This window comes from Gavia stellata, chromosome Z (genome assembly GCF_030936135.1).
Source record: "Gavia stellata isolate bGavSte3 chromosome Z, bGavSte3.hap2, whole genome shotgun sequence".
NCBI lineage: Eukaryota > Metazoa > Chordata > Aves > Gaviiformes > Gaviidae > Gavia > Gavia stellata.
This window is the reverse complement of record NC_082637.1, coordinates 89,288,631-89,310,849: the sequence shown is the minus strand read 5'-3', so window position 1 is coordinate 89,310,849 and position 22,219 is coordinate 89,288,631. Positions and strand designations below refer to the sequence as shown.

At 53.2% G+C, this 22,219-nt stretch overlaps 1 protein-coding gene across 1 annotated transcript; it reads left to right on the top strand.

The window, feature by feature from the left end:
* The first annotated feature begins 286 nt into the window (after nucleotides 1–286).
* Nucleotides 287–21,737, top strand: FBXO10 (F-box protein 10). Its single transcript, XM_059834053.1, is given in 15 exon segments — nucleotides 287–308; nucleotides 3,348–3,938; nucleotides 7,837–7,876; nucleotides 7,879–7,905; nucleotides 7,908–8,656; nucleotides 11,093–11,242; nucleotides 12,675–12,810; nucleotides 16,862–16,933; nucleotides 17,522–17,610; nucleotides 17,612–17,678; nucleotides 19,133–19,307; nucleotides 19,309–19,394; nucleotides 19,704–20,081; nucleotides 20,084–20,162; nucleotides 21,626–21,737. Coding segments are annotated over 14 exon segments (2,745 nt in total). The 5' UTR covers nucleotides 287–308; nucleotides 3,348–3,353.
* The last annotated feature ends 482 nt before the right edge of the window (nucleotides 21,738–22,219 follow it).

Sequence of the window (22,219 nt, the reverse complement as noted above, 5' to 3'; positions counted from 1 at the left end):
GGGCAGGGCGCGGCGGGGCCGGGCTCTGCCCGCAGCTTGGCGGGGGGGGCGGCGGGAGCGCCTCTGCCGCCCTGGGCGGGGCTCCCCCCCGCTGCGGGAGCCGCGGAGCTCTCGGGGAGAGCGCCAGGGAAAAGCCGCCGTGCGCGGCGGGTGGGCGGAGGGAGGGCGTCCACCGCCGGCGGGAGGCTCGGCAGAACTTCTGCCCCGGTTTCTTCTTTCTCTAGATTCCCGGCTGCTCGCACTGCCCCGGCTTTGTGCCGACCCCTCGGCCCCGTTCGTCGGTTCGCAGGAAGCTGCTTTAGGATCAGGTACTGCGTCTCGGAGGGGGTGGTCCTGAGCAGAGGACCGCAGGCATTTTTCCAGGGCGGAACGTCGTCAGGAGAACACCTGGGTGATCCTAGGCTGCCTGCGGGCGCTGGGGCACCTTCGAGGCTCTTGGGGACTTCGGCGCTTGGTCCCCGACGGCTGCAAGGCTGCTGTGAAGCCGTCAGTGAGGCCTCCTCAGTGTCCTTTGAGAAAGGCGGCATTGTCTTTTTTTGGCTGGGCTTGATGTCGGTATCGCCTCTCGCTGGGGAGGTGCTGGAAGATACAAAGCACTGACAGTGCATAGTTTTATTGTTTTTTTATTGTGGGGTTTGATTAATTTTAGTAGTTGAGTAGTTAATAGCTTATTTTTATTTTAGTATTTGTATTGCTATCACAAAGTTTAATGGTAAGGCTTATTACAACTTAACCCATAATGATAAGCCTGCAAAAGGGAGAGGAACAGCAAAGAGAACATGCTGAGCTGTTTGCCTGCTTGAAAGGGTGTGAGACTGTCTTCCCCCTCCAAGTTCTGCTCAAAACTCTCCCTCTTCCAGTCTTGGTGCCTGGTTTCCATGGCATCACGATGCCCAAGCTGGGGATATCATGCCAGGGGAGAGGCTCAGAGCTGTTGAGCGCCACAGACCGTAGTCATGAGAGATGTGGCACTGCTGTCACAAGACCTTCCTTCCCAGAGGACTGCATGGAGTGCTGCTGTGAGAGTGTGGCAGCAAATTTGTATTTCTTCCAGTAAAGTTAAAGTGGGAGATTCCCCACTGGGTACCCAGGCATTGCGTAGCACCCTAGGACAAACTTGAAACTTAGTTTCAAGGCAAGCCTGCTTTCTTGAACAGATTACCTCCTGATAGTTGCAGGATAGCTGTAAGTCGAGCTGTCTGCAAGAAGTAAAATTCCCCGTGTTTGGTTGAAGAGTATCGTTCAAAGCACTAAGTGCTTGCCTGCCATGCCAGCATGCATCCGTGAGAGAAGGGAGCCTGGTTCCCGATTGTTTTTAATAGCATCATATGTGAGATGAACTCTGGCATTAGAGGGTAATCACAGTCCTCACTTGAGCACGTTTCCCGATACATGAGTGGGCATGACCTGGCAGAGGCAGGCATAGGCAGGGGCAAAGCCAGAACTGCCTGGTGCACTGTCAGAGCTGCTCCTGCCAGCAAAGACTGTCCCAGGCACTCAGCTGATCTGAAGCCACCCCATGGATGTGCACACTTTCTTGTGTTTGTAGGGCTCCTACTGCACGGGAGCGCTGATCTCTGGCTGCTGCGTGCTGCATAATGTGCACGAAGTGGGCTGCTTCAGGGGGAGTGCTAATGGATGGTGGAGCTCCATGTTTTGCATTATTGTTTTTTCTGGTCACTGATAATAACACTTCCACTCTCAAATACCAAGTGGTAAATTTTGTGAGGTACCTCCCCGTTTAGTGAAGCCGCTTGTCCAGTGCTTTGTGGAGACTGGTGGGAGGTTGTCAAGCACATAGGGCATTGGGAGGCTTGCCCACTGGTGCGTGCTTCAGGTAGGGGGCCATCATGGGAAGTGGGGGCTGAAGTCCTGGGATCAGGAGGGGCATCGTGCCATCAGCAGCCACTATTTCTCAGGGTGGGACATGGGGAATAACACTGGGCAGGTGATGGCACAAGCTGGAGCAGACGGCCATGGTCTTGCACACCCTCAGCAGCAGTGACCTCATGCCAGGGTGGGATCAGGTGTCGTGGTCTGTTATGAGCCATGCCCGCTTTGCTGGCACTGCATTGCCAGCAGTCAGGAATGCTTTTTTCTTCTTGATCCCTCTTCTGCTTGGAGGGTCCCGCTGGTGTCCCGGGCACTTGGCCACAGGATGAACTTGGCCTCTGGAGAAAGCTTCAAACCTAATAAGCCCTGCATCTCAGACAGGACCACCAGGCTGGGGTTGGGGACTGGCAGCCCTCCCCCACAGCATGGTCCTGCGAGCCCCCCTGTCACCAGCAGCAGCTGGACAGGTCCCGCAGGCTGCGCAACCCCCTCCCCAGAGCATGACATAGCCGAACTTGTGGCAAGTCTGCGTTGTGCAGCGTATGCTCCCAGTCGGGAGCCTTTCACCAGAGGTGCATGCAGCCTTGTGCCTGTCCCTCCTCGACAGCCCCTTGCTCCCTGGGCCTTGCTTCATGCCGCACGCTGGGAGCTGGCAGACAGCTCCCCCAGGGAGGTGGAGGCAGAGGCTGGTACCCTCTGCTGGCCCCTCAAAAGAGGCCCGTGTACTGCTGAGCAGTTGCCTTCGGCTCTGTCAAGAGACATGCTCTCCTGGAAGGTTTTGGCCTCACCTTCGCCCTTCCTGGCTGCCAGTTGTGATTTGTCCGGAGCTGCACTGCAGCCTGCCATCCTGGCAGCACGCCTCTGCTGCTGCGCTCAGTGCATGCAGCCACCCACTCCTTCTGCCTCTCTGAGTGTGGGAAAATCCTGCTGGGGCCAGGAGGGCAGGGCCATTGGCTCCCCGCCTGCCAATACCTTGCCCAGTGGTCTTGGTGCAGCACTGGAGGAAAGTGTCATGCCTGCTGAGGCAGCTGGCGAGGACTGACAGAGTGTGGTAGGGGGAAATGGTGGCTGGGGACACAATGCCACGGCCTGCCGGGCCAGACAGATGTGCTTGTTTGTGCACACTCTTTGAGTCCCAGGGTTAAGCAATAAAGTTTTAACTGCCCCGAAAGAGCAGAGACCTTGGAACAGCTTGTTTGGGCATTGCTGGCCTGTGAGCAGGGCTGGCAGGAGAGGGAGGGAAGGAGGGAGGCCTGGGGGCAATGGTGGAGGGAGCACACCATAGGATGAGTGCTGAACCCCACTTGGTCAGAGCCCATGTCTCTGCCGGAGGCATGCCAGCCTGCTACTCTGGTCCTGCTTCCGTACAGCTCTGTCCCCGGAGAGGTAGGTCTGGCGGAGACCTGCATGTCCCTGTCAACACAGGGTCCCTGCCCTGGCTGAGCCTTGCCTTCCCCTCTGTACCCCACAAGCTCTCCAGGCTCACCACTGACTCTGTGTCCTATCCTTTGCAGGTGCTGATGGAGGCTGGTGGCCTGCCAGTGGAGCTGTGGCAGTTCATCTTATCCTACCTGCACCTCCCTGACCTGGGCCGCTGCAGCTTGGTCTGCAGGGCCTGGTACAAGCTTATCCTCAGCCTGGACAAAACGCACTGGCGGCAGCTCTGTCTGGGCTGCCTTGAGCATAGACACCCCAACAGGCCCAACCAGCCCAGCGTGGAGCTGCGGTCCTGGAGAGAGGGCTTCAAACAGCACTACCTGGCCTCCAAAACCAGGACCAAAAACATGCAGGACCTGGAGTCCTCCAACTGCCTCTCCCTCTTCTGGAGGAGGAAGGGCTGGCGCCAGCTCTGCATCAGCACAGGGGGTGAGTTCGGCAGCCTCCAGACCACCCTGGCTGCCGCCAGCCCCTATGACTGCCTTGTGCTGCTGCCTGGCATGCACGAGGAGCAGGGTGAGGTGCTGCTGAAGGTGCCCATGGACGTCATGCGGCAGGACAAACTGGATGATGTGGCACTGCTAGCGAGCATCAACCAGCACTGTCCCACCGCCTGCCTATGCAACATGGTCTTCATGCTGGCCCACTTCACCTCGGTGGTCTACAAGGTGAGGCTTGGCGGAGTGGGCGCAATGGGGATGGTGAGGCTGCCGAGGTGTCATGGCCAAGGGCGTTCCCTGGTCTGCGGCCCTCTGGAGAGTGCGACTGAGGGTTTGTGAGACTCCCTAATGCACGGGGGCTCGGGGCCTTTGTCCTCTGAATCAGTCTCTACTTTATTACAGATCATCACAAATGCCACGCAAATCGCAACTGAAGTCTGCCTTTGATTAATGAAGAAAATACATATATATTTATATATATCAGGCTATTACAAATTACTATCAGCAATCAATAATACAGTATCAATCAATAGTATGGCAGCAATCAGTAATAGAAACAATCAATCATATAGCAACAACCGATATTACAGCAACAACCAAGTAGGTATATATTATTACAGCTTACTGGAAACTTACCACCAATACAACAGCAGATATGCTTATGATACATTACTTATATGGATATATAGTACAGGTATCAAGAGAATTAGGCAGATTTCAGAAGGGGCCAAACCATCTGTTGCAGGTGAATTATTAAGAGAGGTCATTGTTGTGGGGTAAACTAAAAGGGTTTTATTAATGTTTAAACGATAATCAATGATTGAATAATTAAATGGTAATTAAAAGGTGATTAAGCAATAATTGAATGGTAATGAAACACTGATTTAGCAATTATTTAAATGATTTAAACAATAATTTAGATGGTGGTCAAATACTACTTACTACTCTTCTAATAATTAAGCTACAGCTGGATATATGTATAAAAATGCCGCTAGCATACAATACACCTTTAGGCCTAATGTAAAATGTTGCTTACCTCCTTGTAGATATCAGATGCCAGGTAAGAGGTCTCTCAGCCTCCAGGAGTAACCTTGAAAGGTGTCCCTGCTCAAGGGAGATCCCTGCCATGCATCCTGCCACTGTACAGGAGAGCTCAATGGGCTTGGGGGGCTACAGATATTTATAGCGTAAAGTGATGGATTCATCGTCAACGCTCCCCCACCCGCCCTGGTGTTTGTGCAGGTGCACAGCTGTAGCAGTTTTAGTTTTGTCTAGTCCTAGCTCAGGCTGGCCCTGTTACTTCTTGATAAGACCTGGCCTAGACTCCTTAGTCCCTGAGAAGACCTGGCCTGGCACTGTTCTCACTGTTTGTACCGCAGGGCTGACTTCAGTCAGGGCTGGTTGTTGGTGATGCCTGAACCAAAGCACTGTCACTCACTCAGAGTGGGGGCCCGAGTCAGACCATCCCAAGGGGCACCCAACCGCCCCAGAGGCAGGAGGGCAAGCCAAACCAACCCCAAAAGTGGGACCAAAGGGGGACCAGCGAGGTAACAGAGTATCACATCAAAAACACTCCGTGTCACAGTCTGGCGTCAGCCAGGCATCCCTCGCCAGGGTCTGATACCTCATAGTAGGTTCCTGCGGATGGAAAAGTACGTGCAGGACAGGACATTCTCAGAGAGAGGGGCTCCATTTTGAATAAACATTTAGTCTGTTTTAAGAGGGTGTAGCACACCACCACTTTGAGCAACCGATAGATGCTGTTAATTTCCATTTTTCACTTGGAACAGCAAATAGATGATGATATTGTTGTTCTTTCAGAGCAATTTTATTTTTCTAGACTGTGGTCACTTTTCCAGATGATAAGTTGCCATTACAGTCCCTTGTTTTTTGCACTTACTAGTGGTATCTTAGGATGTCACTGGTTTCTCAGTACCCGGCTGCACCTCAGAGATGCATCTGCTTCTCAAGGATGTTCCTGGCTAGCAGCTCCCAGGCTGGCAGGTGTTTTCCTTTGTTCAGTGATTTTCCCCGTCTCACCAGCCACCTTTCCCACTGTCCACATGGTGAGGCATGAGCGACCGGACAGGCTGGATGTGCAAGAGGCACACCCGGGAGCTGGCACTCCCCACGGTGCGCCCTGTACCAGCCCTGCTACCTGAAAAAACAGTTGCTGCTGATGTGCACTCTGCCCCCAGACTGGGCTGAGAGCCCTTGGCCAGGATGCCCAGGGTGTTCTCCAGACCTAAGCCAGAACATGGGATCACAGGCCCAGCCCCACTGCCATGGTCTGCCCTGACAACACTTTGGTCCCCATGGACAACCTCTGACAGGTCTAGAGTAGGATGTACCCAGTGCGAGTGCTGTGCCCCTGGGCTGTGCCTCTGAAAATAAGGCCTTCCTCATGATGACTCAGCCTATCGTTAGTTATAATTTACGCTTTCATTTCCTTTTCACCATTTTATTATGTGACATATTTAACTTAATCAGTCTGAGAGTCCCCAAGAGAAAGATAATGCACTGGCATGCAGTGGGAAAACTGAGTTGCGAATCTGCTGAGAAAGTCCCTGTTTGTCTGTGGCCACGTGCTGGGTTGCTGAAGCAGATGCACAGTGTCTCGCTTAGCGATGTCTTCTGCATTTGGCTGGTCAGCATGGCTGCATTTCGCCTTTCAGGCTGTCGCTCTGGTCTCCACGTGCAGCGGGGTGATGGTACAGCCCGTCAGCTGCTGTTGGTGGAACGAGAGCATTTCCTCCCAAATCTGTCAATGAAAAACAAATTAAAAAAGCAAACTTGCGCCAGTCCTACTTGCAGTCATTAAAACCCTGCAAGTTGCAATTTCAGAAGGGCTTTCACAAGCAGCCTCTCAGAAGCTGATTTGATTGTGTCCCTTATAATTAGCTTTTTTTAATTAAAAAAAGAGAAAGTACAACTCAGTCTGGAGCAGGCTAGCAGTCTGAAGAGATTCTGTGTGGTTGTTTTTAGATACAAAGAAAGAAATGCATTTCAAATCCTGTTTGCAGTATGACCACTTCTGAGAGTGCTCAAGGCTGAAAACAAATGTTAGGACAGTGTGTTCGCTTCAAACTCCAGAAATCTCTGTAAAATTGCCCCAGCTTACCTGGCACAAGCTGTTGATCTGTTTGCTTTTAATGTGGTACACTAGGCAATTGAGGGATAACCTGGGAAGAGAAAATAACAATTTAGGAGATTTCTAGTCGAATTAGGAGCACGGTGAAATTCCAAGCACACTTTTCAGCCTTTTTGACCTGGCCCTTCTGTACCTGGTTGCATTTCTGTTGGCCTTTTCTGCAGATAAGCAGAGACTTGCCTTGCCTGTGCAGTACAGAGATATTTGGTCATGCACAATCATCCTGGTCGTTTGCCAGCACCCATGAATTGCTATGTGGATTGCCTAGCCAGGGAGGAAGACCATGGTAGCGATGGCTCACAATTCTGCCAGTACCAGCAAGTCACATGGGAAGCCACAGCCAGGGAACAAGGAATTGATGGTGTCTCTTCTACTGCAGTGTCACAACATAATGCCTGTGCAGCAGTATGGCACATATTTTTACCTGTTTTGCTTTGCGCTTGATACATCGTGGGTACAGCATCCTTCCACCAAGTACACTAACAGCTCCAGGGAGAATTGTAGCTCTCCAGGTCAACCAGGCAATGTTTGATGTCGTCTTACCTGCTGCTTCACCGGTAAACCCCTGAGTCCATTAACGATGCCAGCTGGCAAATACATGTCTCTGAAGGTTGCAAACTCTTCTGTGTAGGGAGCGTTGCTAAGGTTTAGTGATCATGGCACACCTAGGCCCTGTCTGCTCCCGTGCGTGACTGCTGGGCCTTGCTGAGACTGCAAAGCTGTGTCTTGGCAGGGAAGTTAAGGAAACGTTGCCATCAGGGAAGGAAGTCAGTAGGTGTCACTTGTTGCAAGCTACTTGCTAACTCAGCTTGCAGCACTGCATCTGTGCCTGTGTGAGCTTGTTGCATGCGTGACACCTGAATGCATATTGTGTTTGTGAGCGTGAGCTTGTTTGCTGTGGAAGGATTTCATGATACATCCGGGACTGCTTTTTCTTGCTTTGTGCAATGATCTCACCTTGTGCTTACTCTCCAGACAACCTCAGGCTGTGTCCAGTTCGACAGTTGCAACTTCGAAAGTTGCAGATTCACGCACCAGGGACATGTTCTGCACCTTCAGCCAGTCCAGCATCCACCTGCACAGCGTGATCCTCTGCATCCTGGAGAACTGTGACTTCACCGGCAGTGAGAATGCTTCTGTAACTGTGGAGGGCTGCCCAAGCTCTGACCGTAACTGGGCCTGCAAGCACCTGGCCGTGCTAACCAAGTCCTGTGTAGCGTACATGAGGGAGCCCGACAGAGCTGGCTGCCCAGTGGCCAAGCAGGATGACTGGTGAGAATCGCTGGTGGGACCAATGAGAACATGCGAGATTGTCGTAGGGGAAGAACAAAGCAGCGTCCTCTCTGCTATGGGTGCTCAAGCCCTGCTTGGCTTAGCCCAGGAGGACACTGAAATCGGACAGAACCAGTGGGCAGCAAAGGAGGAGGAGTACCCGGCCCTTAACTCAAATTCCAGTGACAGTGACTTACACAGCGATGATGAAGAGAATGCTCAGGCTGTGCATAAACTGCCCTACCAAGCCCGTAGCCCGAGTCACATGCTTGCTGACACTACGCACAGCAGGCTTCAAAGCAATAGACTGCACGCCCTTCAGAGGGACCTTAAGCTCAAATCTCTGCAGCAGGACAAGGAGGCCCAGTCTTTGACCAACTCTCTGCAAGGCTGCATCATCCAACAGTGCCTTTTCAGGGACGGGAAGGGAGGAATACTCATTTATTCATGAGGGCAAGCAAAACTGCAAGGAAGCATCTTCAGGGATCTGACCTACGCAGTGCGCTGCACACAAAACAGTAAAGTGCTGTGAAGACAGCTGCGAGCCCTTTTCCCTCTCCCTCCTGCTCCACCAGCAACTTTCCTATGCATAGCTTGGGTTAACCAGTGCAAATGAAAGGCAGGTCACTTGCAGCCACCTGCTTTCTGCATGCAGTAATATTGTAATTGCAATGGGAGGTGTTAAATTGGTGGTATGTTGGGGTTGTGTAGTCAGGCCCACTCTACCTGTAAATTAAACACTCTCACTGTAGAAGTGCTGCTGGTTATCATCACCTTTGCTGCTCCCAGCACAGCCCATACCACAAATGCAGGGACTTGGGAACTGCGGTGTCAACCCCTGGTCTTGCCCCTCACCATAGCCAGTCCTGGCTGCTTCAGGAGAGCCTTCAGGGGTGGGTGCCTGGCGCAGGCAGAGGTGGGGTGTAAGGAGGGATTTTGGCCAGGGACATGTGCTGGAGGCTGAACTGAGGTTTTCCGTCAGCACAGCATCATCTAACCCTGCACCTCCCAGGAGCTCTCCAACTCTGTGCCTATGTTCCTCTTCAGACAGGATGGTGGTGGTGAGGACTGGGAGTAGAATCACACTGCTAAAATCCCCAGTGCTGGTGGTGTCAGGGCGGCTCAGGAGGCTCCTCTCCAGCCACCTGCCCAGAGCAAGACCATCCCCACCACTTGGTCAAGGTAGCCCAGGATTTGGGCCCATTTTTCAGTCTATAATTTTAAAAGACTGCAAATAAGAGTTTTGTGCAGGGAGGGGAAGAGGTATGTTTTTCCGCCCGGTTCTGGGAAAGGGCTTTGCTGTGATGTTGCTAGCTTCCCATCTGCAGTTCCCACAGAAGGACTGCAGAGTGCTCTTGCCTGTGCCCTGCAGAAATGCTTTGCTTCTTGGCAGTGGAGGACGGCTCCTTTCTTTCCAAGGGATACCGGTACCAGAGGTGCCCTCCTGAAGTCTAGCCCACAGACAGAGTGGCAGCAGGAGGGAGCAGAGCCACCTCGCGCGGCTCCGCCGTGCTGCTTAGCCCCTCTGAGCTGCTTGGGGGCTGTTTTCATGCGAGTTAGGGTAGCAACAAATGCAGGTCCAGGACTTTCGTTTTATTCCCCTTGGTTTGCTTCCAGTTTGCTCAACAGGCTGGTTTTAACTGGTAGCAAATGGGAGGGAGATGCTGCCAGCCCAGCTGCTGCTCTCAGTGAGAATTAGCTCAGCTAGGAATTAGCCCAGAGGCTCTTGTCAACAGGTGGGTGTCAGAGCATCAGGCAATGGGAGACAGTGAAATGCTTGGCTGTGAGACAGGGGCAAGGTGCAATGCGAAGTGAAAGCATGGTGGAGCTGGCAAGGGCTCGGTGTCCTTGCACAGCCAGGACTCTCTGGTGCAGGGCAAGGCTGGACCAGGGTCTGGTGCATGGGACGCAGCTGGAGTGGGTGCCTGCGTTTCTCACCTCCTATATCTCCCTCCTGGGGCAGCCAAGCATGACTGATGGAGACAGGCGGCTGTCAAGCCCTGCTGAGCTCCACGTTTAGTCAAGAGATTGAATGAAGCACCTTTCTGAAATGAGAAAAAAAAAAGGAAGTATAATTTAATTACTTTCTGATCTGTGTTGCTCATTGGAATGGGATATGCAAAGGCAATTTGTAGATTATTTCTTAGCACTTGTAAGACATGGATTTAAGACGTGATTTTGTTTGGCTGGAAAATATTAAAGATTGTTGCTGTGTAAATATTTAACTACTTATTTGCTTAGAGGAAACTAGGTTGTTTTGAGTGGTGTCAGTGATTTCAGTTTGCTGGCTGGGCCATTTCTGCCCCTAAATCTTTGCTCTGAAGGTGCAAGGGGATGGACAGGTTGCATGCTGAGCATGTGTGCTATAGTGCACTGGCCCAGTCAGCATCATGGGAGACTCATGGGAGGCTCCGCGGCATTTGATGTGTCACCTCTGAGCAGCTCTGTGCAGCAGAGAGTCAGGAGGCAGCCTGTTGCCAACTGTGTATGGAGAGTATGCCAATGCAAATGGGGACTGCCCGAGCGGGGAGGGGGCAGGTCTGTTGCACCATGAGTGGTGTGGAGATGGGACAGGGAATGGTCTCTCACTGTTGCTGACAGTGTGCAAGTGCAATGCAGCCATTAGGCACACCTGAACATGGGCTTTGTCAAGCGGAGGGACGTGTCAGGCCAAGCGGGTGTCTTTGCTCTGGCTGTGGAGCACCAAGCACTGTGGGTCCCCATCTGCAAGCAGACCCATGCCAGTGGGTAATGCCCAACAGGCTTAACCATTGCACTTGGCCGCATGCACTGATCTTCCTTTTAGCGGGCCTGTGTGTCTGGTACACCCCAGGTCGTGGCAGAGGCAGAGAGGTTGTAGATGCACAGAGGTTGCAGAAGGGAGAGCTATACCCTTTCGTCATGTCCTCTTCCTCATCCTTCTAACTACAACCTCAGGTGCTTCTCCTCTTCCCTGCAGGTTACCATGCTAAGGAATGACATCCACCATTGCAAAGCATCGGGGATATTCCTGTGCCTGTCAGCAGGAGGTCTGATTGCAGACAACAACATCCATTCAAACTGTGAGGCCAGAGTGGACATTCGTAAGGGAGCCAACCCCCTTGTTCTGGTACAAGCCGTACTGGAGAGCAGTGCACTCTTTCTCTCAAGTGCTGTTTCTTTCCGAAGGGCAGCAGAGATCCATCTCCCGGTATAGAAAACAGACCTTTCTGTTAGCTTTGCCCTTCAGCCTATTTCTTAGGATTTTGTTGATGAATTAGGCTACAGCTAACCCCAAGGGCAAGGCACAGCAAAGTGCTGCCTGATGGTACATGCATGGTCTCCTGCTTTATTTGATGGTAAGTGTCTTAAAATTGCTGCGCATAGAGGGGAGGGTGATGTTCCCCGATCAAATAAACACCCCTGTGTAATGAGTGAACTTGTGCAAGCAAGATAGTAAATCGGCATTGTACTGTAAATTGTTTCTCCCACACTGGGAATCATGTTGTCTACCCTGGGAGTTGGTGGAGGATCTCAGCTCTCTGCTCAGCCTCAGGCAGGAGGGGAGCAGCAGGCTGCTCTCCAGTGGCAAGTCTTTTCCTTTGAATTGGTAGTGTCTCCAGCTGTGCAGTGGGCAACCTTGTCCCTGTTTACTGAAGACTGTATCTGTAGTCATCCTTGAAGTAACCGGGGCCTCCCTGTGTGGGTGGAGGCAGAGGTAGATACAAACTACCATCCAAGCGACCCTGTGGCTGCATCAAGCTCTCCGTGTGACCTTGGCACAGGAGATGGGTCAGGCAAAGCTGTGGCCCTGTGGAGGAGGAGGTGGCAGCTCAGCCACAAAGCCAGGGGGGCCTTGTCTGGCCTCGGTTGCAGCTTTGAGCTGCTGTTTGTTGCTTTGCATGACTTGGCGATTCCTACCCTGCCAGTCTGCGAGATACCACGCTGGGACTGCTGTCCTGCTCAGAGGGTCCCAGCGTACTCCTGTCCTCATGAGAGATGCTGGCCCCTGTCATGGAGACAAGCAGCCATGTGGCTGTTGACAGCAGTCACTCAGTCTGTGCAAAGCGCTGTCTAGCAGCTTGGGAAAAGGCACCATGCTGTAACGTCAAGCCCCCTGCTTGGACTCCTGCCTCCAGCTCCTTTGGGGTGCCACTGAGGGTCTTTTCCTCTTGGTGGCCGTGGGGACGTGTTGGACTTGCAGCCCCACCAGCCCTGCCCAGTGTCAGATGGGCTATGGGGAATGAAGCATCACCAGGTCCAGGGCAGTCCTTGGAGATGGCAGCAAGAGCGGCTGGAGGAAGAAGAGGCTGCAGGCATGAGAGGGGGGAAATTTGGCACTGTGTACTAGAACCCTTAAGAAAGGTAAAAGTTAAGTCTGCCTTGACCATTTGAGAGCGATTTCTTGGCAGCTGGATTAATTACCCTTCTGCCCTTTTCCCCAGCCGGGTCGGGGGCTGTTGCTTTTCTTTGTGATTGCTGTCTCTTCTTGCTCAGTTTTATGAGTGACTTTCCTTCCTTTTGCTTTTATTCTTTCTATACATGCAAAAATAAAACTGTAGTGCCATAAGATACACAGTGGTCTTCACTCAGGCATTGTTGTCGTTGGCAATGGAAAAGGCATCATCCATAGCAATCAGATCTATGGGAATAAAGAAGCTGGCATGCATATTTTGTATAATGGAAACCCTGCTGTGAGGCATGTTAGCTAGGACTGACGTCTCTCTCTCCCCTCCTTCGTCTGTTAAGAATTATTCCTCCCACTGTGCACACTTTTCTTTTTTTCTGTCCCCACCATAGAGCAGAAATAGGACCACGGTGCACTAGTGCCTTTCTGTGACTTCCCTCTATCTGCTTGCTGCACAACTCATGTGACATGTTGCATGTGACAACTCACCACCGTGCTATAAAGCAGAGTAGGGCACAAAGGGAAGAAAATGGTTGCCCTGGATCAGCCCCATAGCGAGGATATCAGTATTCATGCTGGAAGTGTTGATAATTAACAGTGCTTCAGCCTCAAGTCCTGCAGACCTAATGAAAGCGACTTCTTTCAGGTTCAGGGTCTGTGTGCAGAGCTGGTGAGGTTTAGACAGACTGCCTGTATAGACACTTAAGAACGGGTTACTGAGGCACTTAGTCTAGGTTGGGATCTGGAGAGAAGAAGTCTGCACCAGACGTACGAGCCCTGAAAACCCAGAGATCAGGGCTGGGCTTTCCAACAAGGGATTATGAAAGTGCTCTCTCAGAGAGGTATTGATTTCTGAGAAAAGCCATATTGTAATGGCAGGGCCCAGCGATGCAGAGGAAACATGCTGTGGGATGGAGAGATTCACTAGATATCCTTCCCTCCATACTTTCTCGCAATATTGTTTGCAACCCCAGCTTGCACCTTGTGACTGACATATGACCGTCTGTGCTTGCTGGCACATAGGAGATGATGGGGAGGCAGGGAGGAAGCTCAGTGGGAACACACCTTTTTTCTCCTGACTAGCCACCTGCTCCGCTTGTGTGTGCTGCTCTGTGCTGTCTTCTGGCTGCCCTGGCTCGAGGCGGGCTCTGGCGCTGGCTGAGGCTGCATGCACCCATGCTGTCCTAGTGGTGCCACATGCAGCTGTGTTGAGCATGGGGCTTGTTTTAGGGTGGTTTTGAGGATTCCCGAGAAAGGTGAACAAACGTACACAGACTACAAGGAAAAATAAAAAACCCCAAGCATTTTATTAACTACAGACATGCATTACACTAAGAGTATCTTGCAAAGCAATTGTCTTACCGACCCAAGGACCATGAGGAAGATGGCCCGTCCGTACATTCTCGTGCGGTCTTGCGCCGTGCGCTCAGGCCAGCAGTCGGTAGGTGCCAGCTTTACGTGGGCGTCCCCACGGAGGCAACAGTGACCTCGCTGTACACCGGCCCACTGCTCTTTGGGAAATCCCAGTATTTATACATTTGCAGAGGAACGGGTTTCGACACACGTGACCAGCGGGTGCTGAAACACGCCTTGGTTGCTGACTCTCAACATAGGGAGCCTATGGCGCATGTGCCCGCGGGTCAGACATGCTGCATGTGCCATAGCCATCCTGTCTGTTGGTTCGTAGGCTTTGTACACGCAGCATATTACCATAATCCAGCAGTCATGTATCAGCTATGCTCAAGCCGATAGCAGGATGTTATACAGCAAGCAAAATTATGAACTGTACTTTGTATTCTTCCACCACTGCACGTCCTCCCTGTCCTCCCCCTGTATTGCTCAGCCTCCTATGGTCAGCATTTCAAACACTAGACAATAAAACATCTGTTTTCTTGTGCTGACTGGTTTTCTCAGCTGTCTACTTCTCATCCAGCATCCATCCATGGACCAAAATTCCATCTTTTAACCTTTCCGTACACACGGCTCAACAGGGGCTGTCGGCACAGCTGGGTCTCATGACAGGATGGTGTCTGCAGCTGCCGGCAGGCAGGGCTGGCAGAAGGGGGAGGTTTATGGTAGGAGTATTGCCCTTTGCTGGGTGCCTTTTCCACATCTGGAAACACAACAATGTTTTGCCCATCCCCAAGAGCTGCAAGCCCAGCTCCACCCTGTGTCGCTGCCTGCAGCTGCCTGGCTGGGGGGCAGGTTTCGGTGGGACGTTGCAAGGAACTCCATGGAGAAAGCAGGGGGGTGTCCTTCTGAGAAGTGTGCCAGTGACATGGGTGCCGGGTACCATTCTTGAGCATGATACAGGCCCTTGGGCATGTACATCTTCCAATCAGAGGTACCCTCTGCAGCAGCGAAAAGGCTGTTTGGGTAAGACTGTATCCCCCGCTGTGCTGAGGCTGGGAGGTGCTGAGCGTGATGGTGCTTGGTGGTGCAAGGTTACTGCCTGCTCCCCTAAGCTAGTGAGAGCAGCACTAGAGGGCACTGCCCCACAGCAGTGGGACTTGGGCAGCTGAGAGACCCTGCCTTGTGTTTCTGGGGGATTGCCTCTGGAATGGGTTCACCACTTCTCTTCCTCCTTACCCTGCAGCTGTTGGTGCAAGTGTAGATTTCAAGTACAGGCATCTTGTGTGCTCTTCCCACCTGGTCCCTCTTTCTAGAGGGCGGAGTGTGTGTCATACGAGGCCCTGCAGCCCACAAGAAGCTTTCTATTCTCTGAGCACCACTGATTAGCTGCATTGTTCTGGCAGGGCATTGGGGGCTTCCCTCAGCTGTCGGACCGAGCAGCCCTGCCCAAGCAGGCAGCTGCAGCCACTATCCCCAAGCAGGCATCTGTGAGTAGAGGGGCAGCCATGCCAGGGCAGACAAGGGCAGCAGAGGCACTCACTGCTTGGTGAGGTGGGGTGGCCCCTGCTCTGCCTGCACTTGAGTTTGGGAGCAGATCAGCAGCATGATGCACTGCTCCCACCCCTCCACCCCCTGCCAGCACTGGTAATCACGCATTGTTGGTGATCACAAGTCACAGGTGCTGCTTTCCCACCCTGGCTTGCTGCTGTAGAAGCTCCTCCTCTCCCTTCACAGACTAGGGAGAGTGGAGCCGTCTCCAGTGAGTGCTCCTTGGGTGGATGCTGGGGCAGAGTTGGTGCCAGGCACTGCACTCGGTTGGTGTTTTTTCTTCGTGATCAACTTGATTGCCCTTGCACCCTGGACCTCAGCAGCAAGCCAGAGATTCGAGGTCACATTGCGGAGGAGGAGCTGGTGTTGGCTCAGGGCTCCTGGGCTTTGGTCTTCCTGACAGGTGTTAGGTGGGAGGCCAGGGGACAGCGCGCGATGCCTCTACTCGGGCGCCACAGGGCCCACGCGTGCTCTCCAGGCCACTGTTCCCAGCACGGTGCTGCCTCTGCTCCCGCCACCGTTTAATGTTCCCCACCATCAACCACGATCACTGCCTGCATGCTGGCTTCGGGGCTCCTCTGGGAATAGCAGTCCCATGGCTGATGAAGCCTCTTGCCTCCTCCCCAGGTTGGGGAGGATGGGGGAAATGGGCTACAGCCCTCACAGACTCCTCTGTGATGTCCACCTAGCTGGGCTCCAGCCACAACGTGGTGCATCTCCTGCACTTTCCCACAGGGGCACAGGGGTCTGCAGCTTGGAGCCCTTTGCTCCATGCTGCCCATGGGGGTACGGACACGGCAGCAGCTGCTGGTGGGTGGCCTGCCTCCTGTGGGGTGTGCTGCGTGATGCTGCGTGGTGCTGGGAGAGCCAAGTGTGCAGGGTGGTTTGCAGAGGAGCGAGTTTAATCCTGAGGAGAAGGAAAGTCCATCTCAAGGGTGGGGGTAACTGTGGATGCAGGCAGCCAGCGGGGCAGCGAGGCCAGGGTGCAGGAGGCAACACTTGGTTCTCTCTGTCCGTATGTTCCCTGTGGTTGCAGCTGTGGCTGGCCGCTCCTGGAGACAGCAACCCTGGCCAGACCAAGAACTGGTCTGACCTGGTGGCCCGTTTGGGTGTTTGTGAGCACTTCCTGCTCTTTGAATGCTCTTAGCGATGTGTGTTTCTCTGTGGCCATTTTGTGCTTTCACCTCCTTGAAAGTGGTTCGGCTGTCAGTAGCTCCGCTCTGCTTTGCATGTACCTTCCCCACTGTTCTTCCCTCTCACTGCACTTCGCTGTGCGGCTGCCCCATGCCCAGCTCTCACTGCCGGGCACAGGCAACAGGCTATGATGGGTAGCCAGCCAGGGAGCCTGGTGCCTGTGCAGAGGCCCACTGTACTGACATAGGTGCTAACCACAAGCAGGCAACATTGCTGCTGGTAACTTTCTTTTCTTCTCCTACCTCCGTGGGAACCATATTTTCCAGGGACTGGCTGCTGGAATAGCAGTGAATGATAACGGGAGAGGCCAAATCACAGGTATGGGAATGAAAATGGCATTGTTCTGCCCAGTTTGTCTCTCTCTTTAAGCTCTGTCTGTTTGCAAAATATATCTTGTTATGGTTCTTCAGTAACTTTAGGTGCAATAATCTCCTGGTTTGCATGTTCTAGTTGGCATCTCTGCCCTTGACAGAGGGACCATGTCTTTCTGCAGCATGTCCTCCAAATTATTGTGCCCTTCATCTCTGGCCCAGCTGAGACATGGAACTGTGCTCCAGAGCAATCTGCCACGTGGGCTGTATTTTTTCCCTCCTGTGCCATACAGTTTATAAGCTAAAGCTGTCAGTGATGTTTTCCTACTGTCGTGGCATCTCTGAGTGTTTTTCCACTCTGCTCTACACCTCAGAGGAGAGGGAGGTGGTGGTTACTGGAACTACTAATGGCCGGTATCCTGTGCGGGAGACCATTGCCAGGGGAATGGGGGAATGGGGAAGCTTCTGAGGCTTGGGATCTGCCACAGGTGATGGAAGCTTTTTGGTGGGGCTACATTTTGGCTTGCTAGGTCTCCTTGCTATTCTGTGGGCAGGAGGCTCATGTGGTCACCTTGTCCTCCCTGCCTGGCCCTAGGGAATGTCATCTGCGAGAACTAGTGGGGCAGGGCGGACATCTGCTATGGGGGCAACCCCATTCTCAGGAACAATCTTATCTATCTCCTGCAACTACTCAGATGGCGTGGTGGTGGGTGAGTGCAGGAAGGGCCTCATCGAAGGAAATGCCATCTATGGTAAGGAAGCAGGTTGGGTGGAGAACAATTCTCACCTTCTCCCCCGTCCCCCTGTCCTCTTGGGCTTGCTGGGCTGCCCTCTACCTCCGGTGCACTGTGGAGCTGCGGTGGGTGCCCAGGAGGCTTGGCTGGGAATGGCACCAGGCCCAGTCCAGCACAAGCACTCCAGAGGTCGTGGGTGCTGCCGGTGCTGCCTGGCTGTGGCTCATGAGGGGCCCTCTCCCCGCTGAGGAGGAGACCACCGCATTGTCTCCAGCGGAGGGCAGGAACGTCCCTCCGAGTCCTGAGAAGGAAGCCGGCCTTGCAGGGTCACCCTCATGCAGGACAGGGTTGCAGGAGAGAACGTGTGGTCCACATGGGATGAGGGGAGTCGCATCTGCTGCTGTCCTGCACCCAGCTAACCCAGGGCGGGAGGAGTCTGGCAGGGTCTGTAATCTAACAACTGGGCTAATATCTGACAGGGGGTAAACTCCCTAGGTGATTTTCTTAGGAAGCTGGAAATAGCTTTTTTAAAGGGGTTTTAAAGCAGCTGCAGAGAGACAAGTGCTGCAGAGAGCCCACCGCTGCCAGGTCATGGGTCCGAGTCCTGGAGGGGCTATGCTCTGCTCTGGCCCTGTTTAGGACAGAGACGGGATGCAGGCCATCACGTAGCATGGCTTTGTGTGCATCTGTCTGCCCATCTGTCCCGCTAGTAACGCTGGAGGCAGTGGTGGCCATTAGTGCTGGTGGCCAGTGTCAGCCCCTCACAGCAAGGGTAAGGTACACAAGTAGGGAGTTCCCAGAGGTTTCTGGAACAGCAGTGGCCAGGGAAGGAGGACGGTGGTCATAGGGCCCAGCCACCCTGGGGGTAGTGAAGCTGCAGCTCAGCCTGCATTAGACACTGGAGAATACACCTGGACACCTGAGGCCGAGCCTCAGCGAAACCCAGCTCAGTGCCCCCAGAGCTGCTTGCTCCCTGGCCCCGGAGACTCCCAGTCCGGGAGGAGGAGAGACCAGGGCATGCCTAATCCCAGGATCAGGTGCTGGTGGCACATGGGCTTCCAGCACTGTGGCTGTCTGTCTGCAGGGAAGGCACCTGCCAATGGAGCTGGTGGACGGGGCTGTGCCTGGCGGTCCTGCCAGAGCCCCAGGGCGGTGGGGGTTTACCTCCTGGTTGCATGAGTTAAACCAGGGGACTTGAGCTGGGGTCAGAGCACGGACAGTGCCAGGAGAGGGTGGAGGTGGGGAGATGAGGGCACTGAGCTCACAGATTCGAGTTGTCCCAGTGGGACCAAGTCAGGGCCAAAGGATCGCTGTAAGCCCCTGACATGTAGGGTTAGCCTTCATGCGTGCTCAAAGAGGAGGATCACCTCTATCCCACCTGCACCACACGTGGACTACCAGCCGCTTTGGGGCAGGGCTGTGGGGTCTCCAAACACTGGTGAGTCAGTGGGCTATGCTGCCCCACATTGCAGGCAAAAAGGGCTGCGGTGTGTGGATGATGTCCTCCAGCCTCCCACACCTCATCAACAACCAGATCAGCCACAACAGCATCTATGGGTTGGCAGTGTTCTGCCACAAGGACAACGCTGGTGACTACTCTCCTGGCCAGGGGGGTAGCGAGAGCTTCCAGGAGGAGAGGGAGGGTGTTGGCGACCCTGACAGTGGAGTACACGGCTGCCTGGCGTCCTATCAGCGTGGTGCTGGTAGAGTTGAACAGCATCAACCACAACGGAGGTGTGCTCGGGGCCCGGGCCTCTTCCTGGGCTCCAGGAGAAGTGATGGCATGCAGAACGGTGTGTTGTCCTCACCCACCAGCACTGGGGTCTGCCAGGGTCTTCCTTAGCTGCCACCAGGCCAGAAGCACCCTGGAGAAATGGTGGGCCGAGACCTGAGTGTGTGTGGGTTTTTGTCCTTAAGCTCACAGTCAGAAAGTCATATTGTGATAGAAGAAACTGAGTAGCTTTTAGAAATAGAAATATATTTGTGGTCATCACGACTGAGGCTGCAATCTCTTAACTGATAGCTCTTCATTTTGGTTGGCAGCTGCTGAGTTGCACATCAAGAGCAGCAAAGCACGCAACATCATCGCCAATGTAATTCACGCCAACTGCAATGGCAGGGTGGGGGTGCTGCAGAGCAGCCAGCTGACACGCATTGCAAAAAACAGCATTTCCTGCAACAGCCGGGGAATCATGCTGGTTGAGGCCGAGTGCTAGGTGGAGCTGCACAGCAACAGCATCTATGAGAACAACAGCCATGGCATCGTCTCCAAGGGAGAGGGCGTCATTGCTGAGAATGACATCACCAGCAACCACAGGTGTGGCCTTCAGGTGCTCCAGGCAGCGGAAATGAAGGTGTGACTTGCGAAGAGCTGAGGGGGCACTGATTTGTCCGTCCCTGTGGCCGGGGACAGAGGTGAGACAGAAAATATATTTTGTGACCAATGTCAAATGCAGAGGATTGCATCATCCAAAACAATGTGCTTCTCACCTTCAAGAAAAGGTGAGGTCCCTGGCACCATGGAGTGCAGTTGTGAGCTTAGAGCCACTGTTGTGCTCCTGTGTTAGGGGAGCACTGGAGGGCTCTGCTTTGTAGTTCCTCTTCCCAGCTTCCCTAACCTGTTGAGCCACAGCACCAGCCCCACGTGCGTGGTGAACCACTGCAGATGAGGACTGCAGATCAAGCAGAGCCAGGAGGTTCCTCATGGGATACCTCTAAAGCCGAGTGAGGGGCTTGGATTATTCCTTGACAGGCCAGTGTGGGTCCTCACAATGTCTCTGAGCTGCCTTCGAAGCCTGGCTGTTGTGTTTGCATACTGCAGTGCTGTCCCTGCAGCACAGACAGCCCCGGGGTGTTTGTAGCCTGGGCTGAGAGAGTCGGAGGAAGGAGGAACTGCCAGAGCCACCCCCTGTCTGCATTGTGCTTCTGTGCTGGCGAGGAGGAGGGTGGCTTCAGGCACCAGATTCCACCTCCAGGCTTTTGCTGCCAGAGTAACACGAATGGCGAATGGGAAAATGGATCTTGGAGTGCTTGATTTTCCCAGGTGTGATTTAGCTGCCCTGGTCTTTGTGCCAGTCTGAGAATGTGCCTTCTGGTGGTTTTCAGAGGTACGACTGTAGCTGCAGACCTCTAATGGGTGTTGCAATGCTTTCCTTAGCTGCTGGCTGTCACCCAGATCTCAGTGACTTTCATCATTATAGACCTTGTTCAAAACAGGTCACTCTAGACCAGGACCCTGTAGCAGCCACCTGAGGAGGGAAAGCTAGAGCCCCATCACCCATACAAGGCCTGGGCATTCAGTGGATTATTCTTTTTAGATAGAAATTTGACCTTGACTCTTCCCTCTGGGTTACAAATCTTGGTCCAGGGTGTGGGAGAGGACACAGTGAAACTGGAAGACTTGCATTACTGGAGGGAGGTTAGGCCATGGGGTGTCCCAGGTTGATAATTCTCTCACCTGGTTCTGCAGACTCCCACAGCATGGAAGTCAAGAGCACTAGGGAGGACTCTCAGCACCTCCTCCAGTGCCCTTAGCCCAAAAACTCCTTCATTGGCTTTTCAAATCTGGGCCCCTTTAAGCAATTCTTGGGAGGTCCCAGCATTGACTGTCCTTCTGCAAGCTGTTTCCCCATCCCCCAGAACTTGCAGTCACTAGGAATTGTTGGCTGTGAAATCACAGAAAGTAGTTTTTGCAGTAAAGCAAGATGTTCTGTCTCAGTTTTCCAACCATTTCTGTCCCACTTGGGTTTTGGAACAGTGAGCAATGCGTGGTGAGCATTGTGCACCTGCTAACACTGCTCTGCCCCTTTCCTCCTTGAAGGGTGAACCTCAAGGGAATATTTCTAAGGCTGCTCTGGAAGCTCTGTTCCACCCCGCTCACCGCCACATGTGGGGTATCTCTCATTTTCCCAGGTTTGATATGGAGTGCATGCTGATCAACCCCCCAGCATGGCCTCACATTGAAGGAGGTGCCCCGGGTCCTGTACAGTGGCTGGTGGTCAGAGAGTTTCCAGCATAACCACCAGGGTGGATGGGGGCTGCCACAACCATGGGAGCATCTTCTGCACCATTGTTTGACAAGGAAGGAGGTTTCTTCACCAATCTCTCTGCCTGTCTTTTTTCCAGAGCTGCTGCCAGACAGCTCTCACAGCTCAGGGACGGGGAACCCCATTGGATTGTATTCCCTTTTTCAGGAAGGATTTTGCAACTTCAGTGGCACTTCACTAAATAAAAAATATCTGGAAAAACAGCCATTAATTTTTTCCTCTTTGCCCACTGAGATTGCTTCTGGGGTAATTTACAAGTGAGCAGTTCCTTAGATGAAATGCGCTTCTGGCAGAACGATCAGTGCGCCTGGCCAGGCCTCCCCAGCTTGAGCTCCTGACAAAGCTCTCTTTCCATCAGGCCCATGGCATTATTTATTTGGGAGTCACTTGCTTTGAAACTGCTTTGTCAGTGACTGACTGCATTTGTGCCAGAAGACTCAGAGGCTAAGAACATGTCATGTGTGGTCTCACTCAATTTTTGTTTGTGCTGATTCTGATCCAGAAGGGACACAC